This window comes from Paramormyrops kingsleyae, chromosome 25 (genome assembly GCF_048594095.1).
Source record: "Paramormyrops kingsleyae isolate MSU_618 chromosome 25, PKINGS_0.4, whole genome shotgun sequence".
NCBI lineage: Eukaryota > Metazoa > Chordata > Actinopteri > Osteoglossiformes > Mormyridae > Paramormyrops > Paramormyrops kingsleyae.
In genome coordinates, this window is record NC_132821.1 from 30,567,550 (window position 1) to 30,595,287 (window position 27,738).

Here is a 27,738-nt window from a genome sequence, read left to right on the forward strand (position 1 = left end):
GCCAAATCTGGCACAAAATCACAAATGTAAGAAAAAATGACTCCCAATACAAACATGTGATCACATTGCGAGCCTTTGTGAAAAACTGTTTTTGTACTAGCGGGCAAAGATCATAAGTGAAAGATAACGAGAGGATTCCAAGGGGCACATTGCTGTGTATTTATTCCCTGGCTTCAGATCGCCAAGGCGCCTCTTCATGTTGCCTGGATACGACACAAGGCTTGCATGGTATGTCACTGACATTAGTCTGGCTGGTTCCGGGACCGTGTGAGACAGAGGAACATGGCCCCCATTACCCTGCTTAAACGCTGCCTCCAGGAAGCCCCCCCCTTGGGCTATTCTTGGCAGATGAGCTCAAATCTGGGACTGAGTACTTCACCAAATGGCTCCATTATAATTTGGACACCAAATTATTCTACTCTAAATATACCACTCCCTAAATTTCTCCATTCTAAATATACCATTTCCCAATATTGTACACCATATTTATATCAATACCCAATTTTCCCGACCATAAATATACCATTTCCCAATATTCTCCACCATATTTATAACAATCCCCAATTTTCCTGACCCTAAATATACCAGCCTCCAATTTTCTCTAAATATACCGATCCCCTAAATTTCTCTACCGTAGATACAGCTCTGGAAGAAATTAAGAGACCACTGTATATTTTTTAGAAATTGACATTTTTTAAATCCTGGTTTAATCGTGGTTCTGCTGTCAGAAGGCTACATGGCTGGTTGCTTCCAGGCTCAAAGTTTCTAAGACAGCATGACACAAGAACAAATTGAAGCAGGAGACACTGGGAACGACCAGAAACCAGCCAGGTAGAGGGTGGAAGTTAGTGATCAGTGTTGACACACCGCAGCACACAGTGCACAACAACAAAATGTGTCCTCTGCATTTAACCCATATGTGACATCGTGACATAGCAGGGGGCAGCTAATTCAGCCCCTGTGGAGCAGTGCTTGGGGACGGTAACTTGCTCAGGGTACCTCAGTGGCGTCTTGCTGGTCGGGGATTCGAACCTGCAATCTTTCAATTACAAGTGCGCTTCCCTAACTATTAAGACGCCACTGCACTGTCAGCTGTAATGTACCAGGGTTAGACAATGGCCTAATCAGTGAATGCTGCTACACTGTGCCATTGGGCCCTGTACTATCCCAGTGGGCAATCAGCAGGTCAGGCATCATGCCGCCTCCGAAGGCATAAGTTAATGAGGCGTTACCCTGCTTTAGACGAGCAGTTACCTTGCTAATACACATGCGAGGAAGGCAGACGGCCTGACGAGTCCCACTGACTACACCCCCCCACACCACCCCCACACAGCACGCCTGCCTGTGGGTTTGGGTGAGGCCCAGGAGCTAAATTATTCCGACATTTACTTCAGGAGGTAATTTTCCTTGGGGCTCCCCTTTCAAGCTGCCTTTGCAATTATTTGTCATTTCTAACCACAAACCCTCCACCCCCCTGCCTATCTCAAGATCAGCTGACCTCCTTCCATCCTGTTTACAGAAATCCAGTCGATGCACTGCGAGTAAACATCGGATCAGTCCTCATCGGCAAAAGCGCGGCCTTGCCATCTCCGAGCCCCTGCGTCCCCCCCAAAAGCCTGCTCATCTCCAGCCTCAAGCCATCCACAAACCAGCCCCTCTCCCCCTCCACCCCCATCCAGCATAACCACACCACATGCTTGGGCTGGGAGCACTGGGTGGAATTCACGTCTCAGCATTTCGCAGGCTGACGGAGGGTGCCGAGAGCTCTTCTGCCAGCATGTTCAAACACAGCCTGCTTTACCACCAAAAGCTGCACACTGTACACTCAGCGTTTGGACTTTACCAGCTGCAAACCTCCACCTTAAATGTCACGCATTACTCAATATAACACGGGCAGTTACAATGCAGAAGGCAGCTGTCGAACGTAATGAATCCAAAGTCACCCCCAAAAGGAATGACACTGGCTGCCTTATAGCACACTTAATACAAAACAAAGTTCTTCAAGACTTTACGAAACTAAAATATTTAAGATGGAACATTGACATCTAGTGGCCATTAAAAGCAATTCCTCCACAAACAGTTCTCCCTGTACTGCTTTTGGGTCTGTCCGCGACAGGCAGGGATTGGTTCTTCATCTCTAATTTAATCACTGAAATGGCCAAACTCCTTATGGAAAGTTTTAGCGCCATGTTTAGCACTAATGAGGACCTGCTGCTTTTAAACCACATCTCGTCACCATGCAGGGCTGCCCCTCCGTAACTATCCTGTTCAGTGAGAGTGGCACACTGCATGGGTTTAAGACCCACAACCAAGGGCTGGTAGTTAGCACCCTAGGAATTAGTTGTTTTGTTATCTGTTTACTTTATTCTATGTGAGCATCTTTGAGATTCTGAAAAGCAATATATAAATAAATTATTATTATTATTGTTATTATCATTAACTCCAGCTTAATGAAAGGGACAGCTGAACAAAAGTTTAATACTACTACTAATGTGTGGCTCAGTGGGTTAGGATGACGTGTCACTGTTCAGAAGTTTGTCAGTTCAAGGCCCAGACTGAGAAGAGCACCTACTCCTTTCACCTGAATGAATATGTCCCCCCCATGAAAAATTACCAAGGGGAGAAAGCTAAATACTTCAGTGTTACATTCTTGACAGTCCTCAGACTATGAGAATTCACCTACAGGTCCCACTACCAGAGCAGTATCTATGAGACTACTTCATTTCACTGACAAATTGTTTATTTGTATTTAATGACCCTTTCATGATGCGTTACCAATCCAACACGTCCAACCCAGACCACCGCGACATTTCCATTGTCTGAACCCCAGGAGGCAGGAACGGTGCCCATGACAACCGTGTTTACTCCCAGAGGCTGCTGGGAAGTCTTCCAAGCGCATGGGCAAAACAAAATGTATCGACTGGTGACCGGTGCCTCTTTTTGTGTGGCCGGGGAATACTCAGCGCATGAGACAATTTTACATGAGCGCAGTGCTTCACCCACCACAGGATGAATGTACAGATTCGCCTGGGCTCTGCAAGCTGTGGCCCCCACATGTAAGACCTCGCAGAGGGATCTGCACTTACAGCACAGCGCAGTTAAGCTAATACACTCAAATCCACTGTACCATCTGTTTGTTTCTGATTTAATGATCAATGCTGGTTTTTGGAAAGGGAACCAGTAAGTGTAAGGTACTGTGTCTCCACATACTGCACGAGGAAGAGCCCCTCTGATGTCCGAAGAATGCAAACATGCCCAAAAAAAACCCTGAAAAAAACAATCCAACCTCTTCTTCATGTAGTTCTTTACACATTTTCTACGAAACATTTTATATTTCAACCCCATTCCTGCGATGTACACTTTCTGTCTGTCTCCTTCACTTCAGGAGACAAAACAATCAGCACACAACAGATTAGTGGGTGTTTTATTTCACTGTGTTGTTAAACCTCGGGCAGCTTTGACCGAAAGAAACATAAATCAAAGTTGCTGGATTTTTCTCCAGCGATGTGCCATCTGGACACCTGGCAGCACATCTGAATGGCATGTGTACCAGGCAGCACGAGCCCTCAGTCCCAACAGCGGGGCGATATTTCATCTTCTGCATAAAACAGCGATAAACACACGAGCGTCTCTCATCTCCGACTGCATCAGGAAAACTCCGTTCCCCATTCCCGTCAGAGGCCATGGGACACCCACGCTTCCTGCTGATTTTACCTAACAGAGGCAGATACAGACTGCTTGTCAAACATGTCAGGCGAACCGCAGAATTATACCGTACGTGTCTCCCACTCTGGCTCTGCTGGTTGGCATCATCCCAGCCGGCACTTTACAGGCACGCTGCAAAAACAGCCGCAATTATATATGCCGAACCACCAGCCGCGGATCACAGGCATCCTCAAACGCACTGCTGCCAACTACTGACCATGGTGAGTACTGCAAGTGCAAACAAAGCTTTTCACAAACATACACTCCAGCATTTCTATAGGGCCCAATTTCTAAAAAGGAGGAAGTGACACATGAAATGGAGCCATTATGGAAGTCTAGTTCACAATTTAGAAGGCCAAAAGGTCTGTCATAGTCCTGTAGAACCCCAGGAAAGAGAATCACCCGAATTTTCCACAAAAATACCCAGCTATAAAAATGGGTTAGACCAGATGGCGAGTGTCAGCTAAGAATTTAAAGGTATACGCAAAATGTAAATATATAAATACTATACGGAATACATGAAGACTCCTCTCTAACATACGCAAGGGAAAATTTGTGGGCGTTGTGTAGGCCACGCCAGACTGACCTATTTGAGGTCATGACATGGCACAGATATGTTTAATGAGCACAAGTGTCTCAGAGCCGTCTCTGCTGGTCAAACATCTCAAGGTACCTCAAGGTATCTCAACATACGAGTTACTGTTATGGTTTGAAGAGCCAGCTTGGCTGCGGTTATTTTTAGATGCGATGGAAGATGGATGCAACGGAAGATGGAGTTCTGCTCAGATATCGAAGGGACACTGGAATCCAGCAAATGACAGCTTGTCTGGTCACACATCACACAGATTAGACCACGAAAGATATGAAAGACTTTTATGAATGATGGCAAGAATTTTTTTTTTTAATTAACTGCAGTTATTTCTTCATACACTGAGAAATACGAGCTGAGGCGCGGTCACGAAAGCCGCAGGGACCTGCAACTGGGCGCTTAAGCCTGGTCTTCAAAGGCTGGAGCCTGCAGTCTTCAGCAAACCATTCATTTGATGTGCCATTTATTTGGATAATAAGAAACAAAAAAATATTTTTCTGCAAAAACTTAAGTGTTTTCGTCCTTGTAGCAAAGGGTTAGGAATCCCTTAGTCGTTGGCTTTAAAGCCAGAAAGTATTTTTTAGAAACAAAAACCCTAATGAACAAATAGAATCATTGCCAAAGCAAGTCTGTCCACTCTTCATGTAGTTCAGTAACTAGTTTTAATTTTGCTTTCTTATGTTTCCCTGCTTAATGATTGTTAGAAGCAAAGCTAAAGCGCAACATGCCAACAGCCCCCTGTGACTATAAGTAAAGCGACTGGGGATGGATGAACCCGGGGTGCGAGCATGACGACTCGATCCCACCCGTGAATCGCACACTCTGCCACAGTGAAGCACTTTTACCTTTTCTTTCTTTTCCTCATCTTTTCCACGCTTGCCGTTCTGCCGCTCCCTGAATGCCCTGTCTGCCCCGAACAGCTTCTTCGCCCACTCGTCCTTCTGAGCGGCCAGACGGGACGGCTGGGCTATTTCCCCGGCCGCCCGGTACCGGTCTGCCGGAATTTTGCTCATGGGGGGCGGCAGGGTGCTGCAGTTCGCGCTGGACCAGCCGTCGGTGGACTCGGCGTAAGACTCCTGGTCGCTGCTGGTGCCCCGCTGCCGCTCTCTCAGGACGTGGACGGGGAGCCAGCGCTGGCCACCGCTGTGTGCTGCTCCAGCCCCGCCCACCTTCTTGGCATGCTGGTAATGAGCCCGGGGGGGCGGGGCCGGCCCCTCCATCCTTCCCGAGGAGCCTAGATGGCGGGCAGAAAGCTGAGACTGGTCCGGGTGGGGCAGATCCGAGAGGTGGTACTTGCCCTCATGCTCAAAGCGGTAGCCATTCCGGTGCACGGCCGGCTGGCCCTGGGTTCGAGCCGGAGGGCTCTCCCACAGGCCGCTGGGAACGTGTCTGGCAGGTGCACCGCCGAGGTCGACGAGAAGCACCCTGTTGTTCTTCTCTTCCGGCAGGAAGTTGCCGATGCCGCTGTCGCTGTTGCTGCTGGTGCTGTTGTTCTGCTGGCCGTCCACGTCACCGTCGAGGAAGGCCCGGGCCCGCATGCCTTCAATGGACTCGCCCATGTCCCGGTAGAGCACAGAGACGAACTGCAGGAGGGGCTGCGAGGTCGGCGGGAACTCCAGGCAGCCGTTGGTGTCGGGATCGGGCGTGCATTCGAAGCCGAAGCGCCTGGCGACACCCTGGTGGACCTTGTGATGACACAGCTCGGGGTCCACGATAAAGACATGGCAGGAGGTTCTGAGGCTGCTCTCCTCCTCCCGGGAAAGCCCATGATTCTCCGTCACCTGCATGGTGACCAGCCCGAAAAACCTCCTGTCGTCGGGACACACAGCGCTGAACGCCAGCTTCTCGGCCGGGTACGTGGCCAGGGTGGCGCCCTTCTCGTTGCACAGCTGGACGCAGTCGTGCATGACCTTCATCATGACCAGCGAGTGGATCTTCTGCTCGGCTCGCAGCCGTCGCATGCAGCCGCGGATGGCCTGCAGGCTGTCGTTCTCCAGGTTGGCGCTGGCCGAGGCCAGCTCGATGGAGCCCAGGTACCCGACCACCATCCCCACGTTCAGGATGCTGGCGTCCAGCGCAAAGTCGTCCTGATTCTCGAACATGTCCACGAACACAGAGTCGTCGTTCAGCACCTTGGCCATCTCCTCCTCAGACAGCAGGTCCGGGTTGCTCTTCGAGCAGCTACTCTGCCGCCTGTAGGAGCAGTCCGGTTCGGATAGAGGCCTTGGCTTCGGAGCCGCCGCCTTTTCAGAGCTGCTGGAAGAGGCGCTGGAATTCTCGAAGATCATGCTGAAGATGCCCCCAGACTGCATCTCGGCGACGACCCTCTCAGCCCTGTTGATGCCCAGGGTCTTTGAGTCGACCTTCGGCCTCAGCCAGTGGTTCTTGGAATCGTGGAAGCCGAGTTCCTCGTCGCTGGAGCAGGAATCCAGGTGGCCTCTGCACTCGGCGATGACCAGATGCAGGACCCCCGAGCACCTGCCGATCAGTTTCACCACGTCCTCGTGGGAGGCCTTGGAGACATTGATCTCGTTGACGCTGAGGATCTGGTCCCCGGACCGCAGGCCGACGTAATCTGCCGGGCTCCCCTTCAGGATGCAGTTCAGGACGCATGGGGCCTGACCGGACAGGGTGAAGCCATAGCCCGTCCTGCCCCGCGCCACCTCCACGCTCCTGATGCGTGCCGCTGCCGGCAAATTCAGACGCCTCTTGGCCGTCTCAGGCTGTCTGAACATTTTCTCTTTTATCGAGGGCTTCTGAAATGCAGAGAGAGAAGACCAAATGTAACACTGGGGTGAAACCGTCGCTGGCTGCCAGCATCACCATGGCGTTTTTATCTGTGTTAACCCCACTTCTTGGAGTGTGTTAAAAGGAGAAATATTTAGAAGGACAGGCAGCAATTATGGTTACAAACATTCAATAAATTCAAATAAAGAATCAATGAATAATACACTCAACCTAGTATTACTGTAATATTAGACTAGGATTCTGGAAACCGGGTGTAACCCAAAGCCTGGATATTCCCAATAAATGGTCTTGATATAGACTCACAGTGTAGCATTTAATCTTATCGAAAATATGCAACAGTTTAAGTGTGTGAAGTCCAGGTATAACCAAGAACACTCAAAAAAATCTCAACTAAATACTTCAACTCATTACATAAGAAGAAGTGTCTGTTAAGGACCTTGGAATAAAAATCATCAATACAAAAATAAGCGTTTTAGAGGACGTGTTATGTTTCGGAATAGAGCAAATAAACGATTTCGTTAAATTTGCCTTTTTTGTTCGGTGCCAGCACCCATACCTTCTGTGCTCTTTCTCTTGAATAAACACGTGGAATAAAAACCCTACACGTGTTTGATAAGAAAACGGGAATCGCGTCTCTCCTTGCATTAGCCGTAAAGGTAAAGACCCGTGCGGGGTTGAGTCTCAAAACGCGAACCGGCCAATCAACCGCTGTTAGTTCAGATGTGGGGCGCCGAATCGGGGCACACCTTTGCACAGGTAGGGAGTTGGTAATCATGCGACACACCGCAATCCCCCTCCCCGATACCTTCACAACAAACTGGCAGGACTTTTGGGTCAGATGTGCATTATGAGGGGAAAAAAATCAAATTAATAAAAAATAAGAGATACTGGCTAGCAAGCTAAATACTGAACCAAACTCAGATCTAAGTCCAAGTGGAGGTTTAGCCCACTAGTATACAAGTTAAATATGCACATTTTACTTACTGGTCCAAATCTGAAAAGAAAGTGATGGCCGACTCAGAATGAATCTGAACAGCACAATCTACAGTTGTGGTGTTTTTTACGCTGTAATAGGCTCGATAGCGGGCTAAATGAATTGTCTCTCTGCACAAGTAAAACTTCTCTCCGCACCCACTCACACGAGTTAAGCTGCCCTGCATGATAAATGCATTTGATTTTTTAACTTTTAAAACTCTTTCTTCCTCATCCCCCTTTTTACGTCCCGATGTGGAATTCCAGAGCCCAGGAAAAGTCAGCCAACCCTGCTTGACAACGCAGCTCCGCCCCGCCTCGCCATTGCTCCAATGCGGGCGGCCCCACCTCCGTAACCATGGCAGCGGAGATGTCCGCTCGCCGTTGACTTCTCATATTGGCTCTGCAAGCTGTCAGTCACGTCCGCTAACATCTGCGCTGTTAAACAAACCGCTAGTCGACTGTCCCTAAATTACACTTTAATGGGCTACGTCCACAGGTGTTAAGTACGAGTCGATTTAAGTATGTTGCCATAATTCCATTTTGAATTATCCTTAAAGTCCATATCCATACAACTAATGCCGTTTTAATAAAACATGTAGGTGTAAACTAAGCCAAGAAGGAAAGACCAACTAGCAGGCTCCCTGGAAGTTATCCTGTTCCCTATAGCTAGCAGCTGTTTGCCTGGCTTAGCGAGTGAAGTGAACTCAGTGGTAACCTGGTGTTACGGTGTAGTTTACATTGTACGGTTTGAGCCTCTGTTATTCATCGAGATAAGTAACAAATAAAACACCGAAGCCAGGATTGGACGGCAGAATGTCAGTTATACACTAGATATGGGATAATAATTGAAAGCAAACTTACTTGGTCCCGCCGCTCACTTGCATGGTCCCGACGAAACGCTCTGAACGGTAAACACTGGACAACGGTTGCCTGGGCGGTCACGTGACGCCGCGCGACAGCCCAGGCAGCAGCTCGTGGGAAGGTCCACTTAAGGCGAGTTTATATTAAATTAATACCATTAAAGACCAGCCATATGTTTTATTTGCCGTTTCGATCATGCACTCCGTACTGTGCGCTCAGTCGCTCAAAAAGATGTTATTGAAACAAAGGCGTTAGTATTTATTTGCAATAGCTGCCAAGATTTTAAAATGAATGGTTTTAGGGTTCCATAATTTTTAGTTTTGCATTACCTGAAAGTTTTCTCTGACCAAGTAGTATTTCAGCTTAAACAAGCAATAAAGTTTGAAATGGACGTAACACACTCCCTACCTCTCAGCTATGCCCACCAGCGTCGCAACACCGCCCCCCATCTCTTTGTTTAACTTTAAATGCGTCCCTGACAACGGCGTTATCAACAGCAGTAAATGTATTACCAGCAGCTTGCAGGAACCCGTTACAGGGATTTGCTTTAAGTGACTTTATTTTATGTACCAACTGTAATATATTAGACATTAAAAATCAGGTGTAGAGTAAACTTTTCATTTATTTAGGTATATTATTTGACATTGTTATTCCAGTTCCAGTTGATTGAATTATCAAAGACAAAAGCAAACATAAATGCAGAGCGAGAACTCAAGCTGTCATTTATGTATGCATTATCAGAATCTGCTTACCTAATCAGGATGACATAGACCCAGAAGCAAGCATATGGCAAAAGGCAGGCAGACTGCACCCCAGACTGATGTAGTCCATGCACACACGCGAGAATTCGTTTGAAAGGCGTCTTTGTAAACCGTAGAAAGAAAGAAAGCTACCCATAAACGCAAATGCATCTGCCAACTAGCGAATGCAAAATACAAAAATACTGAGACTGATTACAACACTGTCCGGCTTCCATTTATTGAGGGGACTGCAAACAAAGAATGTATTTTCCCTTTTGCTTGTAGTTAAGGGCAAGAAAACCGCAATTCGCTCGTACTACATAATGAATGGTCTAAATTTATTTAATTGTATTATATTTAAAAAGATATATTAAATAATGGTTCAAATACAGATCGGCAAAGTAAAATTTAGTATAAATTAATACACATAGCTTACATCAAATTTATGGGCTACATTCAAAATCAGTCTAACAGCAGGAAAGGTTTGTTTTTAGTATCTAAAGTGGATTTTATTTTCCAAGCTTAAAAGGGGGGATCTAACTGAGAGAATTAAAAACCCCAACTCCGTAGGTCTGAATCGCGCAGCAGTGAAGAGGTGAAATACAGCAGGTGAAAATCGTGCTCAGATGTGTCTGAGCATTACCTGTCACAGCCGGCAGGGCCGATCGCTACGACGTGCTGAGAGCGTCCATCAGGGGCCGTCATTAGGCGCGTGTGGCTTGCCTCCCAGTAGAGGATCCGAGAGCAGACTGGGGCTACTGGAATGGGACGCTGGAATGTAAATCTGTACCGCTAGCCAGCGCTGGCGGCCATGAAACATATCTGATGGATGGATCTAAGGTTTAATCACTGGGATATCCCGTATTTCCCGCGACGATTACATATTCCTACTCTGAGCCCGGATATGTTCATATTTTGTTACATATTAATCTGGTCAGTTCTTTGAATTTAACACCTGAAACCTATTAATATATAGTTTGTATGACCGTTTAGATATTTCAAGGGTAAAATCTATACACATTTTAAGAACTGGACGGAGGGTATTGTAATATATCGCACTTCCAATGCAGCACACACACGGTCATTACTAAATGTAAGTGGTATATTTGAGAACGGGACAGGCAAGCCGTCACAATGTCAGCACTGTTCACTAATTCAACCTAAATCCGTTTTAGCGCGATTAAAAAAAAACCTTTACCAATGCACCCTGGGGCTGACAGATGCTGCTCCCAGATCCCTGCAGAGATGAACAGACTGAACCCTTTACGCCATGACAGTCTGTCTGCAGAGTCGAATTTTCGGGACTTAGAACCACACAGTACAATACAAGCAGAGTATAAGCAGCTATAAACCAAAAAGCAGCCATGCAATCCTTAACACAAACCTTTCAGGCACTCCCGTGACAGTTTTGAAGAGCAGCAGCCCTCAAAAGCTAGAAGATAGGGGAATTAAAAAAAAAAACACACACACAAACAATCAGATGTGTGATATGGCAAATGGATTGCAAGTTTGGGGAGTCAATCATTTTCACCAAAATCCTAAACGACGGTCCCCGTTAAATGTGCTAAAGTAAAACAGCACCAGAGCCAGACGGGGGGTGAGTCCGCACAGATGGATCCCAGATTCAGAAAGCATAGGGAGGGCCAGAGTCTGGTTGATGGCAGGCCACAAATCTCTGGATGCAGAATGGTTACCAGTGGAGCTACAGGGGACAAATAAAAGTGGGTGATGCACACAGTGTACGAAGTGAGACATAGATCCACTTTCTCTATGAAACTGCACCAATCTGTGACTCAGTCATTGCTTAAGCTTCCATGGGGAGTTACAAAGTCTTGTTCTTGGACAGGATTGCATTCACGTCATTTAGTTCAGAGTCTTCATGGGCATCCTAAAAATCTTCAATCTGCAGCGGCCAAACACTAAATACATGAAGAGAGTAAGAGGATCACGCCATCAGATCTGCACTTAATCCAGACTCATTAAACAAATGTGCTCCTTTATTAAAAATGTATCTGCGTGGCGGTTCGGTCATCACATTTTAAGGATCATTACTTAAGCGTTTAAATACACCTCACAAAATGCCAGGCCAAAAACCACAGCACATACAAAGAATTCAATTTAAAACATTTTATTGTTTTACATATTTTTTTTCACGTAATGTTAAAACATGACATAAAATGTAATACAATCTTCTCTCATAATATGAAAGCATAACAGCGACCAATCTTGTGTAAAGGCTCCAGATTCGTCCCTTCACAGCCTTGCACAGGAAAAACACCGCGGGCACAAATGTCCGAGGTCTGAGCGGCGACGACGACCACGGCATCGCACAAGACGCATCCCTGGCCCCCCCCAGCAAAAAGGAAACAGCTGAACATGATATGTGCTGCCAAAATATGGGAACAACTTAAAGCTTCACATTTCAAAAATGAGGGATTCAGGACCCCGATGGAATGAGGAAAACAATCTCCAGTATTGTTACAGAGGTCGGACGAGCCACATGGTTTAATTTCAAAGAAGCTGCAGCTTACAATCTCTGACTAGAGTCATTAAGGGGATTACCCACAAGTTAATCCACAGCTAAAACTGAGCAATTTTGAAAGCCTTGCTTGAATTCGAAATATACAGTTGGAAAGAGCTTCCAAAGTGCAGTGTCGCACAATTTCAGTGTCTACCATGAAATGACCACTCTTACAGGTGTTGAAAACAAAACAAAATATAGATCATCTTGCCATGACGTCAACTTTGCATCCAATAAATCTGCTGCTACGGATTTCCACTGAGCAACACGATTAGAGACGGCAGCAGCTCTGTGTAGATTCCATGTTTAAGCGCTAACAGGCACTTAATCTGGTGACTAAGGTGAAGCAGGGGCTCCGGTACGAGTCTGAACTGAGGAACTGCAGCTTAAAGCTTCAAAGAAGTGGAGTGAGGCGGATTTGCGAACACTGCAGCAAGCGACAGTGACGATCCTCCAGGTTACAGGCAACGCAAACCCCCGGAACATTCTTTCACTACCGAAGTAGCCTCTTTCTGAGACCGATGCAACCTAAAAAAATATCCATTTCCGTTCAAAAGCGGACTCGTAGCATGCTGCAGCTCTAATATACACAAAGTAATCAATTTACGTAGCTAGTACTTGTATTTACAGGTAATCCAGTCAGGCCGCAAATCTCACGTCAACGTGGCTCCGAACGGAGGCTTGTGGTTCGTGATAGAGGGTTAGCCATACCGGGTGCAGCACTTTGTTTATTGCTTGGCGCAGTGAGTTATAGATTGCAGGACCGAGGGCCACGACAGAAACATCCTAGGAAACAGTCGCGCTCAGTACCAGCTTTCATCTTCCCCTACTCTTCCTCCACTCTTTCTTTTTCCTTTTTTGTTTTAAAACACAGATCTCATGCAGCACAGGTTTTACAATTGTACAGACTATACATGATATAGAAAGGTTTCCGTTAAAAGACACTTCCAGTCAGTATAATCTCTTCTTACGTCCTGAGAATTAAAAATAAAAAAAACAAAAAAAAAAGACAAGACAAAAGAAGCAACTCTGATTTAGTATGTGCCCCCCCTCCCACCCCAAGGATGCAGAGACAGACACATGTATTGTGCTGGGTAACTGCATACAGGGAATGATTGCAACCGGCCAGGGGAGGATTGCGGTTAAACACAGTCCCAGCTGTCTATGGCTATCCAGAGATTTAAAGGAATTACGGAGACCTGGACATTTTAAAAGGACAGAGAGAAATTATGAAGCGATTAAAAAAATACAAGTTTGACCACTGTGGACATCAGGCAGGGTTTATAGTGCTTTTCTGGCCAGTCATATAGAGTTCAATTTAGTCTTCAGTAACAAAACACACTCAAAAATAGTAATTTCTTTAACTATAGGCGCTTAACCCTACAGGTCTGACTCGAGCTCCCCCTTAAAGGGAATGTCAGGATTCATTTTTCATTCACAAGAGCTTCAGTTTCAAGTACCGAGGGACAGGGGGAGAGAGAGAGAGAGAGAGAGAGAGAGCGAGAGAGCGAGAGAGAGAGCTCCTTACACAGTAGTGTTGAGTCCATGCCGGGGGAAGTGGATCAAGCTGAGCCAAAAAGCATTAAGAACCGGAGAGTTTTAGTGGTGCTAAGAGGGAATCTTTCTTTCGGGAGGGTCTTGGGGTGAGTTTGAAGGCAGAGGCACACAGATGCAGCCCCCTGCCCTCTCCTGCCCCCTAGTGGTCACTCAGATGGGAGGCCGGCGCTCCCTGTTGGCTCGTGGCTCAGGTGGCCCTCAGAAGGTGGTGACCCGGTGGATGTTCTGCAGGCTGCCGAGCAGCCGGTGGTAGGGGCTGCCTGGGCAGGCGACCACCTCGAAGACCGACTGGAAGGCCCGGCGGTCAAGCTCCTCGTCAATCTGGTGCCTGTAGAAGTCTATGGCTACCAGGCAGAAGAGGTTGACGTCGACGAGCTCAGACTTGCCCATGCGGCTGATGACGTGCGGCAGGCTGAGGGCGACCCGGTCAAGGAAAGCATGCAGTTTACAGACACGTCACTCCCCGCGGTTTTGATCAAACCTGAATCGGCACCTTCTCCACCTTCTGATTACGCAGCCAATCAACAGGCAGCATGTGTGGGGAGTGGGGGATGGGAGAGATCGACGCCCAATGGTGGACTGATGTGGCCCTTGCTCCTGCCAGCTAGTGATTCACACACAACCTATAGGCTGAAGCTCCATGTAGCAGACAGGCAACACATCCTGCGTAGTTACAAGCTATTGGGCAGAGCACAGAATGACCAGATTACCTAATGGAGTCCCCCCTGTTTGATGAACAGATCTAGTTCCATGACATTGCACAAGGGCAGAGTCTAATCACACCCAACTCAGCATTTTAGCTAGAGGTTTAGGATACAGGGCGCTGATCCACTGGCTGGTGGAGGCGCTGACAAAGAAGCAGGAGAGGCTCCACATGGCCATGGCCACCGGGGTCCTCTGTGTGAAATTGGACAGGGAGAGCAGGACCCAGTCCCGCACCATGGACGACTGGCCCGTGGCATGCAGCGTCTGGAACACCTGGGGGGGGCGTGGCACACCACAACACGCATTTTAACAAGTATGTTAGTCAGCTTTGGGGCAATATGGTGTAAACGGGAAAAATAAATCACACAGAAGATCCAGAAAAAACCAGGTCTCTGCTCTGACTTCCTTGAAAGCTTCCTTGCATGATCAGCCAATCAGGGAGCCTGACCTTGTAGACCACTGCTGCCATGAACTGTGGGTATGGCTGCTGATTGGACAGGAACTCTCCGATGACCTTGTTCATAACGTCCTGTGGGGGGAAGAAGTCATCCAAGAACTGAGGCAGGATGCGGGCGACCACGCGGGCCTCAAAAGGAAAGCCCTTCCGGATCCTGAGAGAGGGGAACAACAACGAGGATGAGGCCAATGAGCAGAGATTAGTCTAAGGCTTCACTAACAGCTCCATATGCAGACTCATTACAGGAGATCTGCAGAGTTCCATGATAGAACAACAGAGCATTATGGGTAGGTTTAGACAAAGCAGACCAGCATCTACAATACAGTACCTGTCAAAGAGCACAGACACGCGTTCCATAGCCACAATGATGGACTCGCTGTCGGGGGCTGCGGGCTCCGTGTCGGTGACTCGCCCGGGGCTGCATTTCTCCTTCCCTGGGGGTAAAGGGAAGCGGGGGGAGGGGTGACATGGCACCACAGGATCCCGTGCGCATGCTGCCGCCTCCGCAACAGGAATACCCTGCTTACCCGTGTACATGCAGGTGAGCATCAGACCCAAGGCGGCCATGGCCCGGTGCGGGCTTGACATGTTGACTCGGTCCACACTGAGCTTGACCAGGGCCTCGGAGTCTAGCCGGGACAGTTGCTCTGACAGCAGGAGGCGCTCCATGCCCCGCAACACGCAATGGTACACCATGGAGGGCGTGGACTCCTCATTGGCCGACACCATCACCCCACAAACCTACAAGAGAGAGTACACCAGGAAGAACATGAGGACTGAGAAACCAACCCAGTATATAGGAATCTTCATCAAGCAGTCATACTTTTTCTTATAATTCCTTCACCATTTGAGAATTAGCAAACAGCGTTTACGGCTGATAGACCACGGCATGGCCCTATCTCACCTGGATAACCCCGCCAGTAAACTCCGAGCCCACATCCAGCGGGTAGTTCTCCATCATGTAGAAGGCAGCGGCGCACATGACCAACACGTGCTGCTGGTTGTGCAGCTGCACACAGCTGAGATAAAGAGTGGATAGGCAGCAAGTTAGACACAGTCAGGGAGTCCCATGCTGGCCACATGTCACCAGAGAGCCGAGGATGGGGCCCTGAGGGACCCCTGACTGGTTCCAAGAACGGGACTCACTGAGCGATGGAGCGCAGGTTGGACAGCAGGTAATCGGAGACGGAGGGGATGAGCTGCCTGGCGGTGTCGTCCAGGAGGTCGCACTCCAACACGTATAGGACGCCGTGCAGAGCTCCGATCCGGCTGGGCAGGTGGGTGCTGCGGAGCGAGGCCTCCAGTAGACGACACACAGGTTCTGCGGTCGCCTTGTCCTGATGCGCACAAACATGCACTCAAATATGCAATCATTAACGGAAAGTGGCTAAAATACGCAGCAAGCAAGTGATAAAAAAAAAAATGAGCCGGAACCTGTACCATGCCCAGAACGGCAGCAGCCTTGCAAATTGCCGGCACCAGGTACTGGTTGAGGATCTCGTCTTCAGCAGGGTGGACCTTCTGCAGCTCAGTCAGCGTGTTGTACATCATCTCGAACTGGTTCCTCTCCGTGAACAAATCGGATACGGCCAGCAGCTGGGGAGGGACAGGGGGACGGCATTAAAGACACGCCCATCCAAGAGGGAGAGCCAGGGAAGTGCAGCCAAACTCACCGAACGTACCACCTCGCTGATCAGCACCACCGGGGTTTTCCTGTGGCTTGGGCTGCTGGGCAGGATCCACTGGCTGTAGAGCTCCAGCAGGAACTGGGAACACGAGTGAATGTCCACACCGGCACGGTGTTTCCTGCGGGGCATGCTCAGAGTCAGCGACCTCTATGGGTCCAAGGATGGAACCGTGCAGAACCCCTCGGGATATGGCCTTCACCTGGAGTTGATGGGAGAGGTAGGCGGTGACACCGGCGCTGGGGTGTCCGTCTCATCCTCCTCATCCTCCCCCCACTCCTCCTCCCTCAGGGGTGTGATGTTGTTGCCTAGCCAGACCGAGTGGATGGACACCTGGGAGAATGAGGATAGCTCATTTAGACAGTCTGGGAGAGAGAAAATGTCTTTGCTCAAGGAAAATGAAGTCCCTCAGCAAAAGTACCTCCTTCATGCAAATATTTGTGGTCAAGGTATGATTTTTTACATTTACAATACCTGTAAACTGTGAACATGTCCATTGGGCAGGATATACTACATCAATACTGCCTAAATCTTTTCCTTATAAATCGCACAGACTAAGAAAAACAAAAAACGTTAATATTTTTATTCAAATTAAACTGACTTTTGGCCTAACACCATGCGTAATAATACAATAAGTCAGTTATTTCTTGGTAATACAGTTACAGAATTATGCCATTCTACTAAAAAGCCCCATGCAGCCAAAACATAAAAATTTAAAATATTTCAAAAGCTCAAGACCTTTTAAGCCGACAGACCTCCAGGGAAGCGTGACCGAGTTCAAGTCATGCAACCAGCTTAAAATCTGAACAAAGCATCTTTCATACTTGATTAACTGGGCCACTGAAATGAGCTGCCGTGCCCATTAGTGAAGGTTACAAGTGTCCATTACAGGGTGGAGAGCGAAGCAGCTGAAACGCCATTGCTGTTATCATTGCTAATGATGCCTAATGATGCTGTGCATCATGCAGAAATGCAGTCAGCGAATGATAGTTACATGCAGGTCAGAGAGACTGAGCTCACACTCAGGGTATCGGGACTGTGAGTGATTGCCTCATTCCCATGCGTACCTGGCCCAGTTTGTACTCCATGTTTCCCAGCTCCCTCTCGGTGTTGATCTGGAGAAGCAGTCTCTCATGGCTGATCAGGGTACCTGCAAAGATGGCACCATTCAAACTCTGCTAACCACTCGCATGCACTAACTCAGACATGGCAACACATAATATTCAGATAGTTCTGAGACCATTTCTGGATCAGAGAGTAAACCAAACGCTGATGCTGATTAGCTTCCGCATGCCCAGACACGTCATGCCAACACCAACTCCAATGGCCATTAATGTCTATGGCCTGCTAGCGAGGTGATGGTCAGTACTTGACCCCCAGAACTGATGACCGTTACCTGTAGATGAGGAGGACAGAGACGGCACGGGATCCCAGGCCTGGTAGGGGAAATGAGTGGCAATGTTGTCCCGCTTGGACACCATGGCCTGGATCTCACGCTCCACGACACCGCGGATCACGCATAGCTTCCTACCAAACCTAGTGTGATGGGGAACCACAGATCAGCACCAGGCACTGCTATAAGCAATAGCAAGATCCATTTCAGTCCTGCAGGCCTGGCAGGCATAGCGACAAGGATGTTGACCATACCTGTTTAATTATCCCTCATAAATGTCAACCAGTGATTATTAAAGATGTGTTCCTCACAACCTCAAGTCTTCCTTAGAAGTTTGTGGAAATGAAGGCCTACACACGCCACTCCCAGGCTAAATGGGGCTTCTCACCGAGTGTCCAGGGCTTTCAGGGTCTTGTTGCGGGGCTGCTGCTCCAGGCAACTGACTGCCGGGTTCCCGGCGATGGGCAGCGTCATGGCGCTCAGCACCAGAGACGTGATGGCCTGGACCGCGAGCACGTTGATCTGTGTCCGCTCCAGGTCCTCCTGAGGAAGATAAGCCCCTGTCCATCACAGAGCCTCAGCAGTTCCAAACCCAGTTCTCCAAACGAGCAGAGAGAAGGTACAGGATGCATTTGCCTTGGCGGCTGCCAAAATCTGATTACCCAGACAACGGATTCAGCAGGTGGAAATGTAGAAGGTCGCCTGGTCAATGGAGATTTTCCTCACTTGCTTAAAGGAACCCTGCCTTTCGACCCTCTGCCCAAATTACTCCAGGACAAATGCTAATCTGCCCAGACTGGTGAAGTGTTGCCTAATCTAGTGAGGTGTGCCGAGAAGCTGGATCTTTTTGGGATGTTTGGGGACTACTGCAGGAAAGGCCACCCAGCCGTCTCTTGTAAGGTAGGAATGCCAACACCTCCCACCTCCTGCTGGTTCTCATCTCCATGGTCCATGGTGATGGGCTGAGTGACCAGCACTCCCAGCAACGTTGCCCAGGTCTCCTCGAACTGCGTCCGGCTGCTCCACCCTGTCCCAAACGGCCCAGCACAGCTCAGAACCCGCCATACAGTAGTGATTCACCACACGGCTCAATGATATCTACGATCATGGCCTGCCCTCTTACCCAGGGTATTGATGCGGTAGAGGAACTCCCTGAAGACGTCCTTCTCCTGCAGGAACTCCACAGGGATTTCTGGGAGGGCTGAGCCAAATTCTCCAGCCGGCCTGGGGGACCAGCCCAGCTTCCAGACCTGTGGAGACAGCAGTACATGGCTGCTTTGGGTTTCTTCTCAAATTTCTCACACAATACACCAAATGTCATGCTACTAGACTGTGCTTGTTTGTTATGGGGGGGGGGTGACATCTATTATGAAACCAAAATCACAATGGGTCTTAAAAAGTACTAGATCCTCCTCACCAGTGGGGGCACCCTGGCGTAGCTATTGACCAGTGGCAGCCTGGCCAGGCTGATGATGATGTTGCACAGCGTGGGCATGAGGAAGGCTGGGATCCGGCTGCTCCTGGGGTGGCCCAGCGCCAGCACGCTCTGAAGTGCCTCCACTAGCTCCGCTGTGACCTCACATGCACTCCTGACGCACACCCCTACGGCAGAGGCCCGTGTCAGGACTACAGTGCCACTCGCCTGCATACTCGTTCCCAGTGTGGCGGTCAGACTTACCGGCTGGGGACGCGGAATCCACCTGATCATCCTCGCTGCCTCTGTCCGAGGTCGTCTTCTTCCTCTCAGGTCGCAGGAGCTGGTCCCCAGGTTCCACCGCCACTGAGAAGACACCGAATTCACTGAGGTTCTCCGACGAGGCACCACGAGATTTGCAGGGCGGTGGTGTCGCCACGGCGATGGCCCCAACCTGCTTCGATGAGTAGCCGCACGCAGCGGATGAGGGAGCAGGCCTGACTGGAATGTGAGGCGGCGGCGAGGTGGGCCCAGAGGCCGGGCTGCTGCAGGGTCAGACAGCAGCAGGACAGGGCCGCCTCTACGTCCACGGTTAGCATGGGCTGGTCCTGTAGGAGGCGCCACAGCACCAACTGAAGGGGGGCAGAGGGGGATGGGGCATTAGTACGTGTTCTGCTTGAACATGGTTCTTCCCATCAAAAAGCTACGTCAACAGGACACCGCTAGGTAAAGTTAGACAGCTCAGAACTGGAATGGGGGAGAACACAGGGAATGGGGTGTGTGATCCACCCCCCCAGGACACACCTCCAGGGCCAGCACCGCAAAGTTGACCATTAGAGCCTCTTTGTCTGCAGGGATCTGCTGGGAAGCAGGGAGCTTGGACAACGACAGCAGATACTGACTGATAGCCCTGCACAGGCTCATGACAGTCTGGTAGAACACGAGCTCACCTGCAACACACAGAGAGCGGGATGGCATGTTTTAAGGCGGACTGGCAAAGATCACAGGAGATCACATAAAGCTGAACTCCCACTCACAAACAGGACGACAGCACATTTTAAGGAGGACCGGTAACGATCAGGGAAGATCTCCCACACACAAATAGAACGACAGCACATTTTAAGGAGGAGATGAAGATCACTGAGAAGGAGGGACAGCTCACTGAAGACGTCTGCCAGCTTGTCCCAGTAGGTGGACGTCATAGTGTCGGAGGTCACTTGGTCGGTGGGGGGGGGGAAGGGCTGGTGCGGAACGGGCAGGAGCTGCACGGTCCTGGCCAGGTGTTCCAGTGTGACCTGCAGGGTGGTCTCCAGGAGGACACTCCCACGCTCCTGGGTCTGGCGCTGCACCCCCACGCTCAGACACGGCGACAGCAGGTTCAGGTTAAACTCCTGGTGGAACAGAGAACAAAGGCTCAAGTCCATTTTAATCACCTTTCTGCTACGAAACAAACAATTTCTCTGAACACCGACACCACAAAGGGGCTCCCACCTTGCACATCATAATGGAGGAGAGATCTGCTTGGGGCAGTTTGGTGAGCAGCTCAGTGGTTTCCAGCAGGGCAATGTCAGTGTGCACACTGCACTGGGACTTGACCAGTGCCAGGTACCAATCCTGCCAGACCAAACCTCACATACATCAGCACCATCGCTATTTTCTAACCCCCCTGTACATTCAAACTGATCATTCCCCATCTTTGTGAAACTACATCATAGGAAAAGTACAACTGTGTCATTCTCAAATGATGCTAATTCTAAGGCGGGTAGAGACTGCGAAAGAGCGACAGCTCCGGTTTCAAATGATTGTCAAGTGCAAAAATGTTACTGAAGTTGGCGGAAAATTAGTCTGATGAAAATGTCAAGTCGAGAACGAAAAGTCTGTCATGTTATACACTGACTCGGCTGCAGATGGCAGCACTGCAAAGACAGAAGGTCTGACTGCACTGCGGATGGATAGGGATCTTAACTGTAATACAGACACATGGTGGTGCCACACAGCTCTACCCCCCTTGCTTCCCCCTTATGTAGGCAGTGGGGCAGATTAAGATGGAGCCCATACCTTGTCTGGGATGACCGTCTCTGGGGCTGGAGAAGGTTCTCCGTCCAGGGGATGCGGGGTGACCGGCGGCCCTGGGCTAGTAGAATGTTCCGCGATGGTTGCCCTGAACCTGTCCAGCAGGGAGAAGAGCCTCTGATGCCTACGGACGGAAGAGGAGACACGCGAGTCAAAACTCCGCCCACGTGCGGGTTCACCGCGTAGACCCAGTGCACCCAGCCACGGGTGGGGGGGGGGCTACCTCTGAGCTAAGCCGCTGCTCTGAAGGTACTCCTGGATCCTGTCCAGCTCCTCCAGGGGCAGTTGGGCTATGCTGTTCTGTGAGGGGAGGGACATGGGAGATGTCGTGTAAGTGGCCAGCGCCATGGCGTCAGACCCCGCCCCCGTCGAGGCCCGCCCCCCCCCCACCTGCAAGGTCTCGGCCAGCAGCATCTCCACGCGCCTGCAGGCCAGAGTGTCCACCACGCGCGCCAGCACGCGGAACGGCGTGTTGATCAGCTTGTCCACGTACAGCATCAGCAGTGCCCCCGACTGGCTGAGGTGGATCCCCTCCAGGCACTGCAGTGTCTTCTTCAGCATGGTGGGCTGAGGGGTGGACGGACGGCAGAAGAGTGACTCGATCGCAGTCGAGCAGGATGGAGAAAGGCAGGGTGAGAGTGAGGGAGGGAGGCGTACCGTGGAGAGGTTTTCACAGCGCGACTGGATGGCTTGGATGAAGAGGCCGCTAGCCGCGGAGTTGCGGTGCACGGCGCTGATGAAGTCCTGTACCGGAGGCTCATGGGAAAGGCGGATCAGGTCTCGCACGTGGTTCACGATGAGCCAGGTCAGGTGTTCCGAGTCGTGCAGGTTCTGGCACTGCAGGCGTGCGAGAGAGCATCACGGGGGGTTCGACCATAGAGATGCTCATGCTCCATGCACACTTACCTAATAAACCTGCACTATTAACCACAGAAACCCACATTACTATCTCCCCTACTAGTGATGACCAGCAGGGGGCAGTGTGGGGCTCAGCTGGTTAGGCTAGGCCTCTGTGGAAAGTTTCTGGTTCGAATCCGTCAACAGAATAGTCACATCCCCCCAAAACTGAGAGAGCATCTGACCCTGCACTCCGACTCCAAGCTTCACTCTCAACTCTGTCTGTGTGTGTGTGTGTTTGTCTCAAAGTAGAGTAAGACGGGTTATGCGAATATCGGGATATCAGATGACTACATCCCTGAAGGTCATCAGTTCTAATCCCCGGTTCCTGGTGGAAGGGTCACCACGGCTCAGCCCACGACTCATCTGGACCCACTTCACACACGCAGGAGGGGCAGCTCACCACGTAGTCACAGAAGAGGATGAGCGCCCCCCTGCGGACCACCTCCCGGTTACAGACGGCCAGCCTGGCCTCCGGTCTGTCCTCTGGCCCGTCTCCGGACGGCTGGGGGCTCAGCAGCTTAGTGCAGGACAGACTGTGCCTCCTGTGAGGAGACATGGCGTCACCACATTGGCTGACCCCCCCCCCCCCCCCCCCAAGCGCTGCGGCGGGTGCCCAGCCCGCCCTCGGCGTACCTGGGGGTGTGATGCACCTCAGACCACCATGCGTAGTTGGTGTAGTTGATGATCAGCAGAATCTGGCACCACAGCAGCACCAGCGCGGGGTGCGTGGGGATGAGGCTCTGAGCCGCGCTGTTCAAGCCCTCCAGCGTGTAGAAAGTGCTCTCGACCCCCTCGGCCTTCAGCAGCTTGGTGGCCGCCGCCGTGATTCTCCGGAACATCCCTGGGGGGGTAACGAGAACCATGGGGGTAAATCCTGCCTTACAGTGGTACGGTACAACGTTTAATGCAAAGAATACTGATCCAGTGAACCTGTCATTCCATGTCTAAGAGTGTGTGACTCGCTTAGAAATAGGTGAATACATCCATATAGAGAGAATAAAAACTTCACAGTGAAGAATTTAACAAACTGAAAAGCAAAAACAACATAAAAAAAGGAACAGCTATTCTAAACACTGACATGAGCTGAGGTTTTTCCAAGTGTCGATACGGAAGTAAAACAGTCCTCCTTAAATATTGTTGGCACTTTAACAGAGAGAAACCAACCATAACAGCTCTCTTAACTGCGAGACCGAAGGCGTAATCAGAATTGGTGGAATACAGGCAGTGGCCAGGTTACAAACAAGATCCGTTACTCAAGCCCGTCTTTATGTCAAATTTGTAGGGAAATCAGAAAAATAATACGCTACATAATAACTACATTATTATTGTATAATAATTATGTTATTTAGTTACAACTCAAATTTTGAATATAATAGGCTTTATGGCAGTCCATTTGGAAGTAAGACTTGTCCAAGTTGGACGTTCTTCACCCCAGGACTGCCTGCACTGACAGAGTGAAATGTAGCTCTCTACCCAAGAATGAGCCAATCAGCTGACCCCTTTCTGTCGGACCTCGGCTCAGCTCGGCCTACCTGACTTGAAGATATGGATGAGGCACATGAGCAGGGTCCCCAGCTGCTGGCAGTAGAAGGTGTGCTGCTGTTCGCTCATATCCACCTTCACCTGCTTGGTGGAAATGTCGTCTAGCAGGACCCCAACCAGCTGCAGCAGGAACCTGAGTGAGTGAGTGAGTGAGTGAGAGAGAGAGTATGAGAGTGAGTGAGTGAGTGCGTGAGTGAGAGAGAGAGAGAGAGAGAGAGAGAGAGAGAGACCCAACCCAACTGTTTTAACTACTAAAATTCATTACAGTTATCACCAAATATTAGTTATCCGGGAGCAGGGTGAGTGACATGCTTGACCTGAAGGGGGCGCTCACCTAGCGAAGGTCTCCTCCGGCAGGTGCCGCTGAGAGTCGCCGTTGATCTCCTCGCTACAGGGCGCCGGGGCGGCGTCCTGGCGGAGAAGCTGGATGGTGGCGCAGGAGAGGAGGAAGGGGGACAGCGACAGCTCCTGGACGCGGGAAAGCACGATGTCCTCGGTGGACTGGGAGATGAGGACGCGCAGCACGGCCAGGATGCCCGACACCCACAGCTGCACCGTGCCCACAGACGACTGCCGGGGTGGGGGAGGGGTTACTCAGAAGGACACGGCCACTGCCGAAAAGGGACACACCCTGTGGACGGGGACTCACCATGGTGCTGGGGGTGACAAACATGCTCTTCAAGAGCATGTCCACGGGCCGCAGCGAAGAAGGAGCCACCGTCTCGAACAGCGTGTTCAGCACTCCCAAGGCCTCATGGGAGTCCAAGTGCATCTGGAAGACAAGGCAGAACCTCCAGCACGCTGCCTATTAGCCCTGCACGGCACGTCACTGTGACAGGCTCTCAGATATACGTCAGGGCCTAGCAGTTACGGCCTCGATGCACTCGCTAAACCAGAGGGTCAGCACATGCGCTTTTCCTGGGGGTGCAATTACACTCCCTACTGCCCAGATGAAAATGCTACTTGGACATCCATACATTTTCTGACACCGCTTGTGCTAATCAGGGTCGCGGGGGGGTCCAGAGCCCGTCCTGGGCGCAAGGCAGGGAACCACCCAGGACGGGGCCCCAACCCATCTCACAGCATATTAAATTCAATAAAATTAATTACATTGTAAGGTTATATTTGAAAATGTAGCTCAGGTTAGTCATATCAATGTGTAATAATTTATCCTAAATATATTAACTTTTTTTCCTCCAATCTTCACGTGTAGCTCAGTTTAATGTACTCTGTAATAAATGACTGGGTGGGCTCTCTCACCTCTCTCCCTAGAGTCAGGGGTACAACAGCTATTAGTTTAGGGGTCCTAGGACTCAACGACGCCCCCCCCCCCCCCAATTACAGAGACAGACAGCAGGGGGTGGGGTCAGCCCACTGACCTGCTGCTTGGCGATCATGGGCAGTATGACGTCGGCAATCTGCCGGGAAAGCCTCTTCCACTTGTCCTCGTTCTCCTTGTGACACTGCTGCAGCACCAGGATGAACATCTCCAGAACCTGGTGGTGCTGGATGAGACGCAGAAGCATGGACACCACCACCTCCTTCTGGGTCTCCAGCTCCTTGCCAGCGTCCGCCTTGTTGGAGCCGCGCAGCACAAACAGGTCGTGGACGATAGGCTGCAGTGCGGGGATCGCTATGGAAACGAGAGGAGCCCGGACAACAGCGGCCTGGTCACTGAAACAGCTGCAATGAGCGGGACTGGTCCAAAACATCATAAATCCATATTAAATGTGGACGGAGACAGAGATGCTCACACAGCCAGTAAAGACAGCTAGGTATTTAATTTCAAGTTGACACTGCTAGATTCTCTGTTTATTCGAATACTGACATTTATACCTCAACTGGAAATCTATTGTGTCAAAGAGCTTCTCACTGTCATGTAAATGTAGAGCTTAAACAGACAGGGACAACAAAACAGGCAAGAAGCAGACAGAGATAAGGGAAGATAATGCGTCACGTAGCAAAAGTTGACGCCAGAAACAGAATCGACTCCAACACATATGCAAATTTGAACATGACAGTGGGAAGAGCCGGCGCTCATCTCATCACGGTGTGTCACCGACAGGCTCCCAGAATGCAGCTGAGCCGGGAGTGGGCGGGGCTCACCGTGGGTAACAGCCTTGCGCCCGCTGGCCATGATGCCGTCGCACAGCTGGATGATCTTTGGGATGCTGATGATCTGCTTGGAGTGGTAGCGCTCGTAGGACAGCAGCACCAGGAAGAGGAAAATGTTGGGTACGATGGCCTCGGAATCCCTGCCACGCACAAAAACCAAACCTCCGATTATCAGGGAGTCTGGATATCCGAAGGCTGACTTTAACGGCCCAAACCTCAACACACGATCAAAATAAGCACTTCAGCTAGGATCTAAATTTAACACTGCGTTTCACTAGTTACGGATCTGTAATATGACGCGAAAGGAGGTGTTTTTGATGCAGGTAATGGTGGAAGAGAGCTCACCTAAACTGTCCCACCTCAATGTACTCAAACTGCTTGAGAACAAAGCCAATAAACACCTGCGAGAAAAGAAACTAAGGATTAACAATGGAACCGAAATGGTAACAGGCAATCATGAATGGTAACTTTCACTTAATATGTCATATACCAATACATAATTTAAGGTTGTGTAATGTAGACCACCAGAATGAGACAGTCTATGAACAGGTGGTACATAGCAGTGCTTCTCAACGCAGTACTCGGGGGTCCTCATTAATGCTTCCTCCCAGCTCCCAACACAACCGAAGGGAGCAAAAATGTGAACTGGATCAGGGTCCTGCAGGGCTGGGTTGACAAACACTGGCTCACAGATCACAGATGAAGTTGTCACTAAGTCGCCACAAGGAGGCGCTCACCTGGTCCGAGTCCAGCAGGCAGTAGTTGACACGGAGCTGCACGAGCTGCGCCAGCAGATCCAGGACCTGCTTCTGCAGGAGGACGGACGTGCTGGTGGTGTACTGCTTTAGAGCCTTGATGACCAGCGGCTCAAAGAGCCGGATGTGATTGTGGATGGCGTTCTGTGTACAGGAGACGGGGAAGAAAAAATAAATACCAAACTGAACACAGGGACCTTTTATGGGAAAGCTGATGAACTGAAGCCAAGCTGCCTCAATACCCTTGAGGAATGAAGCTTCAACTGAACAAGTAAATTATATATCGGGCAAGTCTATCTGGATAGATTAGAGAAAAATGCAGCCATCAATTTTGAAAACACACGTTGGACTTGCATGAAGGTAATGGCATTATCGATCTGCACTGGCTCCATTCCAACTGCAGCATTGTACTTCAGATTAATAATTAAACCAGCCAGATACATTAGACGCGGCGTGAATAATGTCTCCGCTGACAGAGAGATGCGTAATTCCCCGTGTCCTCACAGAACCTTCATCTGCCTGCGAATGTCGAAAGACCAGAACCTCCGCGGGAGCCGGTTGGCGGACGAGAGCATTACCTTCTCCCCCCTGTGTCGGGTGACATTGGCGATGCTTGACCTAAGCTGGTTGGACACCTTCTGCATCACATCAAACCACCTGAAGGTCACAAAGACTCACGTTAATTAAGGCTGCTTCACACGCAGCTGCAGAGTAGCACACAGTTCATTTGGGCAGGACCCAGTACAATGCTGATTAGATAAAGGACATGACTAGGGCAGTGGTACCAAACACAGAACAGCAAAGCCATTAGACTCTACGACGAGTCACACTAAGGCACACCAGCTGTCTGAACAGACCTGAACCACTTAGATACATTCACAGAACATCACGGTCATTTGCTGTGCAATATCCCCCGTGCAATACTATTTCTGAGCCGTTAAAATGCATAGTAATTTCTTGTCACAGCAGCAGAAATCCACATAAAATACGTACGCATTTCCAC

At 49.9% G+C, this 27,738-nt stretch overlaps 2 protein-coding genes across 13 annotated transcripts in view; both read right to left on the reverse strand.

Moving 5' to 3' along the window:
* Window positions 1-9,229, reverse strand: part of rgs12b (regulator of G protein signaling 12b) — a 46,609-nt gene extending 37,380 nt beyond the window's left edge. For 2 of the 8 annotated variants that reach the window (XM_023829677.2, XM_023829676.2), the window contains exons 1-2: window positions 8,879-9,229; window positions 5,140-7,050 (exon numbers count right to left, since the gene is read on the reverse strand). In XM_023829677.2, coding sequence (XP_023685445.1) covers window positions 5,140-7,029 — 1,890 coding nt within the window. In that variant the 5' untranslated portion in view covers window positions 7,030-7,050; window positions 8,879-9,229. Of the gene's footprint in view, window positions 1-5,139; window positions 7,051-7,598; window positions 7,738-7,788; window positions 7,869-8,026; window positions 8,315-8,878 lie in introns of those variants that run through there. The other 6 variants (XM_023829675.2, XM_023829672.2, XM_023829673.2 and 3 more) reach the window with 6 other exon arrangements.
* A 2,501-nt stretch (window positions 9,230-11,730) lies between these two features.
* htt (huntingtin) overlaps window positions 11,731-27,738 on the reverse strand; it is a 35,958-nt gene continuing 19,950 nt past the window's right edge. For 3 of the 5 annotated variants that reach the window (XM_023829651.2, XM_023829650.2, XM_072706919.1), the window contains exons 32-66: window positions 27,314-27,392; window positions 26,718-26,879; window positions 26,326-26,381; window positions 25,972-26,120; window positions 25,245-25,498; window positions 24,515-24,637; window positions 24,200-24,435; window positions 23,856-23,998; window positions 22,957-23,164; window positions 22,724-22,865; window positions 22,081-22,260; window positions 21,814-21,990; window positions 21,647-21,723; window positions 21,409-21,547; window positions 20,842-20,964; window positions 20,513-20,741; window positions 20,155-20,300; window positions 19,805-19,982; window positions 19,615-19,716; window positions 19,354-19,538; window positions 19,060-19,186; window positions 18,860-18,963; window positions 18,325-18,479; window positions 17,940-18,079; window positions 17,611-17,693; window positions 16,746-16,876; window positions 16,532-16,664; window positions 16,299-16,454; window positions 16,005-16,195; window positions 15,763-15,877; window positions 15,386-15,599; window positions 15,187-15,292; window positions 14,850-15,012; window positions 14,514-14,674; window positions 11,731-14,108 (exon numbers count right to left, since the gene is read on the reverse strand). In XM_023829651.2, coding sequence (XP_023685419.2) covers window positions 13,895-14,108; window positions 14,514-14,674; window positions 14,850-15,012; window positions 15,187-15,292; window positions 15,386-15,599; window positions 15,763-15,877; window positions 16,005-16,195; window positions 16,299-16,454; window positions 16,532-16,664; window positions 16,746-16,876; window positions 17,611-17,693; window positions 17,940-18,079; window positions 18,325-18,479; window positions 18,860-18,963; window positions 19,060-19,186; window positions 19,354-19,538; window positions 19,615-19,716; window positions 19,805-19,982; window positions 20,155-20,300; window positions 20,513-20,741; window positions 20,842-20,964; window positions 21,409-21,547; window positions 21,647-21,723; window positions 21,814-21,990; window positions 22,081-22,260; window positions 22,724-22,865; window positions 22,957-23,164; window positions 23,856-23,998; window positions 24,200-24,435; window positions 24,515-24,637; window positions 25,245-25,498; window positions 25,972-26,120; window positions 26,326-26,381; window positions 26,718-26,879; window positions 27,314-27,392 — 5,281 coding nt within the window. In that variant the 3' untranslated portion in view covers window positions 11,731-13,894. Of the gene's footprint in view, window positions 14,109-14,513; window positions 14,675-14,849; window positions 15,013-15,186; window positions 15,600-15,762; window positions 15,878-16,004; window positions 16,196-16,298; window positions 16,455-16,531; window positions 16,665-16,745; window positions 16,877-17,610; window positions 17,694-17,939; window positions 18,080-18,324; window positions 18,480-18,859; window positions 18,964-19,059; window positions 19,187-19,353; window positions 19,539-19,614; window positions 19,717-19,804; window positions 19,983-20,154; window positions 20,301-20,512; window positions 20,742-20,841; window positions 20,965-21,408; window positions 21,548-21,646; window positions 21,724-21,813; window positions 21,991-22,080; window positions 22,261-22,723; window positions 22,866-22,956; window positions 23,165-23,855; window positions 23,999-24,199; window positions 24,436-24,514; window positions 24,638-25,244; window positions 25,499-25,971; window positions 26,121-26,325; window positions 26,382-26,717; window positions 26,880-27,313; window positions 27,393-27,738 lie in introns of all 5 variants that reach the window. The other 2 variants (XM_023829649.2, XM_023829648.2) reach the window with 1 other exon arrangement.